This window comes from Primulina huaijiensis, chromosome 5 (assembly GCF_012295235.1).
Source record: "Primulina huaijiensis isolate GDHJ02 chromosome 5, ASM1229523v2, whole genome shotgun sequence".
In the NCBI taxonomy this organism is placed as follows: Eukaryota; Viridiplantae; Streptophyta; class Magnoliopsida; order Lamiales; family Gesneriaceae; genus Primulina; species Primulina huaijiensis.
Window position 1 is genome coordinate 19,441,249 of NC_133310.1, and position 14,032 is coordinate 19,455,280.

Sequence of the window (14,032 nt, forward strand, 5' to 3'; positions counted from 1 at the left end):
ATCGCAATGCACGGAACCACGCACATCGTCATGCACCTTACGAAACCCCGCCCAATGAATATCGGAGTGCCCGTGTCATGTATTCGGGCAGGAAATACATCACAGATGCATGGCTCTATGCATAAAATTTCCAAAATACCTTGTGCACTCAAGGGTGCACATGACATTGTGCTCGAGACGCACAACAACATGCACGTACGAGGTTAGTCACCAAGCCGGTTACTTTGAAATTTAACCTTTAAATACTTAAATTATTGACCGATTTCGAGGCAAAAACATATACTAAGGATGTTATTTTTCAAAAAATATATTTACGGAGAGTCGAATCTCCAAATTTTTCTTGCATGACGCTGTGGAGATTTCTTACTTAAAATTTAATCCGTAAATTGTTTTTTGATCCCATTTTAAGAAATTATACTAAAAGCTTTACCCATTGTAATCAAAATATTTTAAAAAATATCTATTTTTATTTTACGAAATTTAATGATAATGCGATTTGTGTTCTTACCGATTCGGAAAACATTTTTATTTTCTAAAAATATATCATTCTTGTTGTACATACTGTACTCAGGTACTCAAACACAGAAAGCCCGTTTCAGTCCTTTTGGGCTTTCTATTAAAGCCCAAATCCATACTAGAAAAATTCAGATCAAGTAAAGAAAAGGACCAAATATCAGATATTAGAACTGCCCGGATCGTTGAGCGACCCGACCCATCAACTCCAATTTCCTTCCCCCCCTCGCTCACAGTCAGTTTAATCTCAGAGTTGGGGGAGAACTTGCGAGAGCAGAGAAGATGCCCGCAGAAGTAGCGAACGGTATTGTAGAGGCAGTAACTTACCAGAACAGCGATTTGAAATCTCAGAACCCTAGCAACGCCGCAAAGAAATCGCGAGAGACTGAACGACGCCGGAGGCGCAGGAAGCAGAAGAAGAACAGTAAAGCTACACAGAGTGCCGCAGGAGGATACGACAGCGGAACCGACGCAGAGGAAGCCAATAGCAATGCTCATGAAGACTCCAAAGAGAACTCGGATCCTCTAAAGGTTGTTGCTCGTAACCCTAATTTTCTAGGCTTCAATTGCTGTGAATGTGAGCTTCGGATGTACCAATTTACTTTCCTTATCGCTCCACTCAATTTAGTGTTTGAGATGAATTTGAACAGGCATTTTGACGTGTTATCGTGACTCCCGAGCAGTCTCTTGTGGTTGATGCTCTGTTTATTTAAGTGTCGATGTGAAAGATCCGATATAATTTATCTTTTGATTGTAGTCGAGATTGCTATGTCATGCTTACGTTGTGCAAATGCTGTTGGATTCTTTATCATTATTCTCTGGTAATCATAGGAATTGCCTTTGTTTCCTCTTTGTTTTCATTAATTGACAGGTTTTACCGCTAGTAGAGGTTGAATATGTCCCAGAGAGAGCAGAATTAGAGGGTGAGTTGAGTGAGGAATTTAGAAAGGTTTTCGAGAAATTCAACTTCAAGGACAGTGCTGTTTCCGAGGTAAGAACATGTAGATATATTGTTCGCTTGATTTGTTCGCAATTTTGATCTAGTTGTTGATTCCTTTTCTCCTTGGATATGGTTTCTCTTTCTTCTGCTCTACTCTAATTTTCTATTTTGTAGGAAAATTTAAAGAAAGATGATTCTGCACCTGATGCAGCTTTGAAAAAGAAGGATGACTCTGATTCAGAAGAGGAAGAAGATACACAACAAAAGGAGAGAGGGATCTCTAATAAGAAGAAAAAGGTAATTTTTTTACACCAATAAATTATACACCTGATAATATCATGTTTGAGCGTAGAACGCATGGGGGATAGATTTTCTTGCAGTTTGCAAAATGTTCAGTAACATTTCTGGCCCTAAACTGGTCTTATCGTCTTGTAGCTACAACGTCGAATGAAGATTGCCGAACTGAAACAATTGTCGTCTAGGCCTGATGTAGTCGAGGTATGGTTTATTATTATCTGATGCAAGCTTTATTGTTATTTGTTTCCATGACCACATCTTTAATTTGTGTCTGTTTCTGATTTTCAATATTCAGTCACTTCTTCGGTGTTTGAAACAATGTACTTTCATAGTTTTTAAATTTACAAAGTCTTTTCTGATTAATCTAGTATGTACTTTAATGCTAGTTTTTGTCAGAAACCGTATGTTTCCTTTGCATCAGCCATAGTTGTCAAAGGAGAGCGCCTCTTGCCTTGAGGCGAGGATCCTGTGCCTAGGGTCATCCCAAGCGCAGAGATTCACTAAGACGAGTCCAGACGCTTGCCTGGACTAGCCTTGGGCGTTTGGACTCGTCTTGGAAGCGCACCTTAGTGAATTTTTTTTAATCTCTCTTGGACTACCCTTGGAAGTTCACTCAGGTGCGATTAAAGCGCACCTTAGTGAATTTTTTTTAATTGCTTGTTCAAAACAAAAAGCTCAAACCCAAACCCTAGCAACCCAACGTTCCACCGCTGGAATCAGAAGAAGAGAGCGCTGGACAGAAAAACAAGGTGATGACATCTACATCTAAAACAACTAGAAAAAGACCGTTTTCACATTTTTTAGATGAAGAGAGCGCTGGACAGAAAAACAAGGTGATGACATCTACATCTAAAACAACTAGAAAAAGACCGTTTTCACATTTTTTAGATGAAGAGGAAAAAGAAATTGATCTTGATCAAGAAAGAATATAAATTCGAAAGTTTTGGGAAATCTGATAATTCGATGGAAGAAAATGAACTTAATTTGGATAATTGAAGAATTTTAATCCTGTTACTAATTACGATGAACTTATTAATTATTTTTTGTTTTGAGTGACATTGTGACTTAATTATTTCATATTTTAATATATTTATTATAACATAAATATATTTTTTTAAAAATATAAAACATGTGCCTTGTTTCGGTAAGGTGCGCACCTAGCCTGAGGGCCTCAGGCTCCATCACGCTTGTGCGCCTTGGTGCGCCTTGCGACCTTGAAAACTATGGCATCAGCTGTTAAGCATATTACTTTTGTGGTGGATCCTAAGGTTCATTCTGCTTAATTGTAGTTGCAACTGTCCTTATGACATCAAATGAGTTTTGGATCTTGTTAACATTTTATGGGGCATGCTCAATTTGTGAAACGTATCATGCTACCAAAATTATTAGGAAGCATAAAATTATTTTCATATTGAATAATTTTAATAGAAATTGTGGATGCTACAAGTTGCATCATGACATATTGTTTAAGTAGGCTTGGAAGTTTGCTCTATTGATGTTTCTGACATGTTTTGTACACGATCCGACCTGGTTGGTTATCTTTTATTGGGCCACCTGTATTCATTTGTTTGAATTAAATATTATAACTTTTTCGTGAAGTATAGAGATTGATATAAATGTATTTTTGGAAAAATGATTGATAATGAGGTGATGATGTTTGATTTAATATTGAAGAATTGGAAATGGGGTTTGGGGAATCAAAAACAAACATTGCAATAGTTTTCAAACTGATTGTAGAAAAGTACCTGTAGCATGCAAACGTACTCTAGGTTTGTTGGATTTGAGCTACTCTTGAATTTATTTCTTTAATATGATATTTTGTGCATATGTTACGCTGTCAAGGTGGGAGAGAATCAGAGATCTCACCTTTTATCCAATGTTAAGAGGCTTAAAATTAGCATTTACTAAGCGCACTGTGGCACATTAATTCTTCTTCCTTTTTCTTTAATATTAACATAAGCAAATTTCACCTGCTTGATAGTGAAGCACTATTTTTTCTATAGTTGGTATTAGTGATGTTATGTGTAGGAGTCATTGTTTTCCCTTGACCCTGGTTCTTGTGGTATGCCATCGATTGATGGGGATGAATTTTTTCCAGCAATTGTTTAACACTTGTTGTTTTGACTCCCTAGGTGTGGGATGCCACTTCATCAGATCCCAAGCTCCTAGTGTATCTGAAATCATATCGCAACACTGTCGCAGTGCCACGACACTGGTGTCAGAAAAGGAAATTTTTGCAGGTGAATTATTGTGGCTGATATGCATAGTGTTTCATAATACACGTTTGTGTCACTAGTCACTACTATTTGTGTGTTTGATATCTATAAGAACTCATCTGAAAGGGAAAAGAAGTGGGTTTGATTAAGTGATGGGTTTGGGGAAGAGTGTGCTAGATGGCAAAGTCGATGATGTTTGTCTTATACATATATATGGTTCTTGCAGGACAGCAGCACTGGCAATTGTGGAGCCTCAACATGTAGGTGTATGGCAAGGGGAACCTTGCATGAACTTCCTTTTAATCTGTTTGCTAGTCTGGGATGGGGTGTAGATCATTTCTAATGCTGTCATAATAATTATAAAAAACGCCTCACAAAGTAGTTTTTCTGGGAGCTGAACCTGCAACTCTTGATAGCACAGTGCCAAGGAATTTGCATGGGATTTTGATATTTACGCTTCAATTGAAAGCTTAGACTACTATAACATCTACACTGTCATTCGTAGAGGATTTTAAACCCATTTGATTTGCATGGACAATTTTTATGCTGGTCGAGTTTCATCTCATCATCTTTTTTAATTTTGCTTTGCAGGGAAAGCGAGGTATAGAAAAACTTCCCTTTCAGCTTCCTGACTTTATTGCTGCCACAGGAATTGAGAAAATAAGACAAGTGAGACCAATGTTTCCTCTTTGTGGTCATATTCACTTTAATGCCAGTTAATGCATTTTCATTAGTTGTTTTTAAAGTATCCCTTATCCCACATGAGTTAGAAAAAGAAGTTTGAAAGGGTTTATAATGATTTACGATAAACTTCTATACCAACTTGACTTAATTTTTTCGTAAAGTGAGGACATATACAAAGTAGTTTATACAGGAGCCCATTATGCAGTTGTGCTTGCGTAGGCCTGGGTCCGGGACGTGATAGTTTTGGTCATTATATTATTGCTCGGGTTAACCTAATTATGGATTTACTGAGCAACAGACAATAAAGCCATGCAGCCTAAAACTTAAAAGAGTTCATTGCAAGTTTAAGATTGATTATATCTCTTGATTTTATTTGAAAGGAACAAAAGAGAAGTCTATGAATGTGAGAGGGCTTTTGGGTAGTTTTGTTCCTTTACTGGCTTAACAAATCGGTTAAGCATTTCAAATAAATAGGTTTGGAACCTTTTGGTTTTGTTTTTCCTTGCATGTGGCTGTAGAAAAACATTTGGGTGGTGATACTGTTCCAAGCCATTTTGATGTATTCTTTGTGCATTTGGAGTTTAACCTTCTTCTTTTGCTTTTTTTCGCTAAAAAAGATTCATGTTTTTGTTTCTTTTGGCCATTTTGTGGCGATTGTGTCAACTACAGAGAGTTTACTTGGATGCGTAAACTGCCTTACCCATGGTATCATGCTTAATCTATTGCCAAATCAAGCTTGAGAAATTCAGATTTTTAATCCATCAGTACGGGGAAGAAAAAACCTAGGCCTTTAAAACAATAAGTGCCCTCGTTAAATAATTTTCTGGTCGGCGAATGACATGTACTTTTATGCTCTTTCAGGCTAATGATGAACATTGATTATGATTACCAGTTATTGGCATTTTGTATTGTTGTAAATGTAAAAAGCCACAAAAATACACTTTTATCTGGCGCATATTCTGGGAACTGGCGCTAAAAATATTGGGGGAATGGGTCTATATAATGATTGATCCTGGGGTATTAGTTGTGACATTATGTTAATTCAATCAAGGTGTTTCCTCATCTTATTTTCTTCTCTGGATGTTGGGATAAGTTACTTTGCATATGTTCTTATTGTTACATTTTTTATTTACTATATTTTATCTGTACTTGATTGATGAATTTTTGTTTTACTTGCCAGGCGTACATTGAGAAGGAGGATAGTAAGAAATTGAAACAGAAACAGCGTGAGAGGATGCAGCCTAAAATGGGAAAAATGGACATTGATTATCAGGTCTTTTGATGTCCTAACTTTTAAACTATTTTACTGAACAAACTCTCTAGTCAGAGTAATTTTGAGATTAGAATGTGTAGGGTCCTTCCTGTAAGAGATCTTTCGTAATATTTTCCTATTGAAGATTTTTGCACATCCTCTACGTTTCAACTTTTGTAGGTCCTACATAATGCGTTCTTCAAGCATCAGACTAAACCTAATGTCACGTTTCAACTTTTGTAGGTCCTACATGATGCGTTCTTCAAGCATCAGACTAAACCTAAGCTGACATCACATGGTGATTTGTATTATGAGGGAAAGGAATTTGAGGTATGAAACTCAGTGTTTATTATTATATGAGACATTGCCCTTTTTTCATACTGTACAAATGCAGCTGTTATTGATTTTATAAGATATCAGTCTGACTAGCGTAATGCATGAATTCATTTGTAATTATGATTTATCCATGATTTTATGTTGGTTGTGGAGGCGCATCAATATTGCTGTTTTATTTTTGTTTACTGGAGTGTTTGTGTCTGCATTTTGACTTTAAGATGATGTATTCTCATAATTTGTATCATTCATTTTTATTTGAGAGTACCTGGCAGTTTCGAAACTTTTGATTTTTTCTTCTACTACGAAATGTTGGTTAGTCACTTCAATTTGGATTGTATGCAGGTGAAACTTAGAGAAATGAAGCCAGGGACATTGTCTCAAGAGTTAAAAGAGGCTCTTGGCATGCCTGAAGGCGCCCCTCCTCCTTGGCTTATCAACATGCAGGTTGAACAATGTATCACTTTGTTTATAGTTCTCCTCTTTACTTTTCTGTTTGGTATTCTTGGCTTCTTGCCCAATTTCAAATTGCAACCATCTGTTTTTTTTCCATGGCAGAGATATGGTCCTCCACCTTCTTACCCTCAGCTAAAAATTCCTGGCCTCAATGCTCCTATTCCAGCTGGAGCTAAATTTGGTTATGGTCATGGAGACTGGGGTAAACCTCCTGTTGATGAAGTATGGTCGAGTTTTCTTTCCTTTGTAGTTTGATGCAATCTCTTCTAATTTTTAAGTGACCTTTTCCTTATGTTATCCTTTTTTCTGAATTAGTATGGGCGACCTCTATATGGAGACGTTTTTGGTGTTTTGCAACAAGATATGCCCAATTATGAGGTAAAATAAAATTAGCATTTGAAAATATATTAACAATATGCCATGCTTAGTTAAGTATTTATTACTCCCCCCTCGCTTCCCTTTTCCTCCCTCTGCATGCCATCTGTCTCCTCTCATTCTATCTCACTGAATGTATTTCAGGAGGAACCCGTTGATAAGACCAAACATTGGGGAGATTTGGAGGAGGAGGAGGAGGAGGAGGAAGAAGAAGAGGAGGAGGAGGAAGAGGAAGAGCAGATGGAGGAAGAGGAACTGGAAGATGGCATTCAATCTGTGGACAGCCTTTCGAGGTGAGATCTTTGTTTTTGCCCTTTGTTCCATGTTGAGTGTTTTAGAATAGGCGGTGATAATTTCATAGTAAATATAAGGAAGCCTTGTGTTCTGTTTTCAATTGATCATCAGTTTCTTAGTTTTGTTTTGTTCTTGCTTGTGGGTTTTAGTACTCCTACTGGTGTGGAAACTCCTGATGTCATTGACCTTCGTAAGCAACAGAGGAAAGAACCTGAGAGGCCTCTCTATCAAGTAGGTGCCCCTTTAAAAAATTTATTCACTGTTATCAAGCCTTGCTTTTGATTTTTCTGGAGGAACAATTTTCATTTCGTGCTTTGTGAAGGTCCTTGAAGAAAAAGAAGAGAAGATAGCCCCAGGAACTTTACTTGGAACAAGCCATACGTATGCAATCTGCTTCTCTTTGCATCTTTAATTTTTTTTTTGGGATAATATCTTTCACTTGGAATTTTAATTTACATTTGCTGTCAGGTATGTGATTAACACTGGCACACAGGACAAAACTGGTGCTAAAAGGGTAAGCAATTTTTAATTTAGATTATTTTTCCCTCTCTCCACCTCCGTGAGAGCTTAACTCAAAATTGGTATTGATGATATTGGGTAATTATGCTAGTTTTTTCTGTCCCACAATTTCTGCTGATATCCTGCTGTATTTAATCTGGTTAGTGTTTACATGTTCTCCTGGTGAAACCAATGAAAGGTTAGAGTCCTCTGTATTGTTGGTTTGTAACTTTGTATGAAAATTGAATCTAATTAAATTTTTTTACATGATTAATCTGATTACGCAAATTGTGCCTTGTGTGCATCCAAGTATCAGAATGTCGACATTATATAAGCATGTTTTAGTTTATCAGGGATACTTTAGTTGAACATCCCTAAATTGTACCCATCCTATGAAAACCATGAAAATAAATTTTTATCCCGCAGCTGATCAGCTTGGAAGACTCGTTCTCTGTAAGTTTGTAATTACATATTATGATGGAGAACGTCAAACCTGTAGTTCCCATTCTAGTTTTTAATTTTGAATTTTAAAGTTTAACCGTGACATTATATATGTGCAAGCATAGGATATCTGCAAACATAATATGTTGCAAGTGAAAATTTCTATTGATGAATTTTTATTTGTAAATCTGAAGTCCTCGACATCTATTAAACTGTTTACTCTGGTCAGGTTGATTTGCTTAGAGGTCAGAAAGCAGATAGAGTTGATGTCACATTGGCACCGGAAGAGCTGGAACTCATGGACAATGTTTTGCCAGCCAAGTAAGTTCCGCAACATTCGATCCCTTTCATTCATTATCAATCGTTTGATATAATAAGATGTGGCTTATTGTTATGCCACTTATCCTCAGATACGAGGAAGCTAGAGAAGAAGAGAAGCTGCGTACTCAACGGGAGGATTTCAGTGACATGGTTGCTGAGGTACACTTGAAAATAATCTTGCAACCAAATATTATCCTCTTAGCGGCATTTTTATTCATTTCCTTTGGAAGAACTTCTGACTGGGTGAAATTGATACAGAATGAGAAGAAGCGTAAACGAAAGATGCAGGATAAGGAGAACAAATCGAAGAAGAAAGACTTCAAGTTCTAAGTGTGGTGGTGGTGTTTTTTAATGAACAACCTTTTTTGTATGGCCTACGACCTCTTATGTTTGTATTAGTGCATTATCGTAGTGTAACAATAATATCCACCTTTTGCACTATTTGTTGGTCTTTATTTTCTATTCTATGTTTCTCGAGTTGCTACGATGATTTTTCCTCTACAGGAGTAAGCAGATACAGAAAATCAGCTCCTGAAGTAAAATGTTAAAACCCGAACACAAGTTTAGGAAATTTACGTTACGTATTTTACTTCATATTATGTCAAGCTACGTAAATTCATGATTCAAAATTTTGAAGTAAGAAACCCAATCTTTTCTGCCTTGACTTTCAGTGCTGGGCCATTCTTTTTCATGACTAAACACGTTAAAACTTCACTCAAAAAAACTGTCGGCTCCTGTATCAGGGTAGACGTACGAAACTTGAGAAGAACAATCGAGCTAAAGAACGGTAGAGATGCTTGTAAAATTTCATGTATATTTTCCTTGATTTAAGATAATATGGTCTTGTTCTCCTGTGAATTTCTTGATATGACATTGTCCAATATGCTTTGATGTTTCAGCATGTCTGTTTTTTCCTTTCACGAATGATCATTATTACATCGGTGATTATGCTGCCAACCCTAGTGGTACCCACTCACTACATGGCCAAAGGGGTTCATGCGTTTTCAAGACATGACAATTGACGATCAATCGTGAGTCAATTTGTGTTGGATATAATGATATTTCGAGATGTCCATTAAAATATAACATATGATGCGATACATCGACCATAGGGCCAAATATCTTCGAAGTGGCTATCATTTCACATGGCTCTTCACATTTACGGAAAAGTTTAAGGTCGATATCCATTCACTTGAAGACTTGGACACGATCTTTTTTTCTTGTGATCCGTCTAATTTTACCCACACATAATGCTATCGCAGTGGGAGGTTTACAATACTTAATATTTATTTTTTTTTCTTATTTCAAAATCATTAGTCAGGTAGCATGACTTTATTAAAAGAAGAAAAGTTGATGATTTTATTGAATGAATCACACGCCATATAGCAGAGAGCATGCACTAGATATACGGGGTCCAACACAAAAAATTACATGATAATTTATTTATTGTATAATCCAATGGTTTAAATTGTATCGAATATGCATGTTTCACCTCAACACAACACACTTTACCCTACAAAATATTTGAAATAGTGAGTATGTGTCTATATTTATAGATCTCATTTGGGTGTTTGTGCGTTGTTCACACTTATTTCTTGATAGGTAAGGATGTGAACGAGTCGAGTCGAGCAGTATCAAGCACGAGCTCGACAGTTCGGTTGTTTAAGGTATATATAAACTAGAGCTCAATTCGAGTTTTGTCATGAGCCTCAAACTCGGATCGTTAATAACCATTTATCATATTTAACGAATCTGACTCGAGTTTGACTCGTTAAGCTGACTTTTTTTTAGCTCGTTAGACAAGCTCGTCTAGCATTATTAGTCAAAAGATCAACTAAGATATGAGAATTTAAGGGATAAACTTCTCATTTTATAGTTTTTCAATCACTTCCTACACTTAAATTTCGATGTGAGATAATACAAGTTATTATTGTTCACTCAAAGATCAACAAACTAGTCGACCTCGATCTCGCAAACAAGGTCATGCGCTAACATGCCGAATATCCTTAAGATCGAGCTCGGCTCGATAAGTTCAACGAACAATCTCAAACGAACTTTTTATCGAGCCGAGCTCCGAATAACTCACAAACAATTTGGTTCATTTACACTCCTAGAGATAGAGGTAACATACATCATAGACACAAGAGATAAATAAGAAAACAAATCATTTGAAGATAAAAAACTTCGAATAGTGAGATGCTTTCTACATCTAAAAAATAACTTCCTATGCATTAAAAAATTTGATATGCTCAAATATATACATAAGTTTTAGATATAGAATTCATGTACAATTACATAGGAACTAACTTTTGCATATACTAATGTAAATAGGATAAACATGATAATTAATTTAATGTGTAAAGTGAGTGAATTTGCATGGTACCCACCTTGAAACCAGTACATGTGATTGGGCCATAGAATGATCCCCAATCAATAATGAGTCGATCCACGTGGTGACAACAGTACTATATCTATATCTATATCTATATCTATATCTATATCTATTATTTCTCTTTATTTTGCTTTATATGATATTTCTCTTTATTTTGCTTTACATGAAAATTTTAGCACCTCTACTTTTCTTAGCAATAGGGGAGGAAGGAGACAAGACAGTGAGTAAAATAAGTTTGGTTAAATTAAATTAAATTAAATTAAATTAAATTAATGGCTAGAATTGAATTAGTTACTTACTTCATTACAAATATCTAATCGGTTGAATAAAATGGATTTATGGAAGAACAGTTCTTATTTATGCAATTCTCAGATATTTCGGTTATTTATTTTTTAAAAAATACATTTAATTCAATTAAGTCGTTTTTAACGAAATATTCAACATATTCCATGAATTCAGGTTGCATTTGGATGGATGCATTTGGATTTGTGGGAGAATTTCAAATCATATATTTTAAATAACCAGGTTGATGAGTGAATTTAATTGAAGCAAAAAATATATATATATTTAACTAATATAAGATATTTTAAATTTTTCAATCTAATTTTGAACTAAACGAATACAATAGATTTGAGGTGTGGATTTGAAATCAAATAAACACAAATACTTCAATCCNTTTATTAGTTTTATACAAAACAAATTCATCCCTCCTCAAATAGAAATGTACATCTATTTTTATACCTTTAAAAAGATTTCAAATCAAGCTTCTAAAATCTTAGGCACAAGCTCATAAATTCTTCAAGTAATTTTAATTCTTATAACTAGGCCATTTTGTTAAATCTGTTGCAGAAATGTTCCAACTTGACTTAGAATATGAACATCTAGTACCATCACGAAGTGTATGATGGAGAGAAATGAAACGTTGTCGTTATAATAAAAATTATAAATAGATACGACTTTTATTAATTTTATGATTATTATTATTGTTGTTATAATTATTATTATTTTCCTCGAATATGTGTCATTATATAATAATTTTTTTTTGAGTTATTTAAAGTTTAAAACAGATGGAGACATGAAATGATATATTTTTTAGTATTCACATAAAAAATTTGAATATTATTGTACTTGTATAGAATAATCTTAATTTTATATATTCTTAATTTTATATAATGTTGTACGTACAATATATATATATATATATATTGTACGTACCCCGTGTACCACTAATATTCATGTATGATGCAGATGTGCTAGTGGTGTGGGGTTAACGAGGGATGGATTGGGGGAACCAAAGTGTTACGACTGTGCATAGTAGGCACTCAGTTTGCACCCCACATACAGCGATTATTACGTGGTCACTCATGAATTCTCTCGGACACAGACGATTTTAATATATTTATTACATATGTATATAAATTTGATATGTTTGTACACCAATCGTATTCATATTTTTAACAATATCCACTAAGTGTTAGCTCAGCGATTAAAGATGAACACAATTAATGAACACCATATCAAAATTATGTGGCATATATGTATGTATTTATATTTATGACTTGGTGTGGTTATGATGGTTAAATTTTATTTTTTTTTTAAAAAAAAAAAGACAACACAAATTAAAGGACAAAAACTTGTGTGAGACGATTTCACGGGTCGTATTTTGTGAGATGGATCTCTTATTTGGATCATTTATGAAAAATATTACTTTTTATGCTAAGAGTAATACTTTTTATTGTGAATATCGATAGGTTTGACCCGTCTCATTGATAAAAATTCGTGAAACCGTATCACAAGAGAACTACTCGAATTAAAATCCTAACATTGGTAACATGGATATCATGGTTGCTTAATGTCCTAATTGAGACCCTTTGGACCCACAATGGAAGAGATGCTTGATCATTGATATCTCCAAAGATTTATTTCCATTTTAACAAATAGATTATTGCTATACATTATAAGAAAAACAGAGTATATAGAATTGGCGATATAGAATCTCACAGAAGTACTCCCACTTCCTTCACCCCTTCCGAGAGTTTCTTTCTTCAATTCTCCCTTGTAATCTCCTTCAAGAACACATTTTTTTTATAAAAAAAAAGATCGAACTTAAATTTGCTGATTGTGGTTTTTTGAGCTGAATTATCAAAACTTATAAACAAATACATGGGTTGGAGTGTTAAACAGGAAGTTTCTGTTGGTTGGAGCCAGATTTTGCTGCAGTCAGGAGCGGCGGCGGAGCTGGTAAAACCGCCATTGATGCGGCACCAACAGCAGCCGGAGTTCTTGAAGTGTCCCAGGTGTGGTTCGACAAATACAAAGTTTTGTTACTACAATAACTACAACAAGTCTCAGCCACGCTATTTCTGCAAAGCTTGTAAGAGGCATTGGACTAAAGGTGGCACTCTTCGAAATGTTCCCGTTGGAGGTGGCCGGAAAAGCAAACGGCCCAAGAAGTCAACTTCCGCCACCCCCATCTCCTCCTCCTCCTCCTCCTCCGCCGCCGCCACTCCACAACACAGAGATTTACCAAATTTTCCATTCGCCAGTACTACTAATGATCCTGATCAGAAAATAATGTCCAGTACCCTTTATCACACCCTCTCCCGTTCTTCCTCTCCCATGTTACGAGATATTCAGAAGACTTCCATGGTAGACGAAAATTGCCCAAATAATACCCCAAATTCGAATGTGACACCATCTCTAATCGAGAATGCAGAGTGTCCGTTCTCGAGTTTAGGCATATTTGACCTGAATTCTTGTTTAAATGTGTACCAAGACCACTACACGTGGAATCTTGATTCTGCAGCTGAATCAACCATTACCTCTGTAAATAACCCCACCATGAGTAGTAGTGTGCAGATTGTGGAAAGCTGCAGTGATACCATGGACTTGGCAAATGACTGGAATTGGAATGAAATTGATGAGTTAGTTTCACCTGATCAGTTCAAATATATAATTGGATAATGATCCTATCGCGCATAGATTGGATTCCAAACAAGATTCCCGATTGCATATATATA

The 14,032-nt window shown here is 35.6% G+C and overlaps 2 protein-coding genes across 2 annotated transcripts in view; both read left to right on the plus strand.

Moving 5' to 3' along the window:
- Positions 1–711: 711 nt before the first annotated feature.
- Positions 712–9,063, plus strand: LOC140976862 (uncharacterized). Its single transcript, XM_073441245.1, has 18 exons — positions 712–1,044; positions 1,385–1,504; positions 1,628–1,750; positions 1,889–1,951; positions 3,883–3,990; positions 4,558–4,635; positions 5,831–5,923; positions 6,146–6,232; positions 6,581–6,682; positions 6,794–6,913; positions 7,007–7,069; positions 7,211–7,359; positions 7,510–7,591; positions 7,683–7,741; positions 7,829–7,874; positions 8,529–8,620; positions 8,710–8,779; positions 8,879–9,063. Exons 1-18 carry the CDS (start codon positions 796–798, stop codon positions 8,948–8,950), a joined length of 1,776 nt encoding a protein of 591 aa, XP_073297346.1. The 5' UTR covers positions 712–795; the 3' UTR covers positions 8,951–9,063.
- A 3,841-nt stretch (positions 9,064–12,904) lies between these two features.
- Positions 12,905–14,032, plus strand: part of LOC140976863 (uncharacterized) — a 1,386-nt gene continuing 258 nt past the window's right edge. Inside the window, exon 1 of the mRNA XM_073441246.1 lies at positions 12,905–14,032. This exon is cut by the window's right edge and continues 258 nt beyond it. Coding sequence (XP_073297347.1) covers positions 13,176–13,976 — 801 coding nt within the window. The 5' untranslated portion in view covers positions 12,905–13,175 and the 3' untranslated portion in view covers positions 13,977–14,032.

Bases quoted from the DNA above. Each gene is read 5' to 3' on its own strand.
- LOC140976862 (XM_073441245.1), top strand. From the start codon at position 796: ATGCCCGCAGAAGTAGCGAACGGTATTGTAGAGGCAGTAACTTACCAG. The intron at 6,233-6,580 runs GTATGAAACTCA...GATTGTATGCAG, and splicing joins ATGAGGGAAAGGAATTTGAG to GTGAAACTTAGAGAAATGAA. The intron at 7,592-7,682 runs GTAGGTGCCCCT...TGCTTTGTGAAG, and splicing joins CTGAGAGGCCTCTCTATCAA to GTCCTTGAAGAAAAAGAAGA.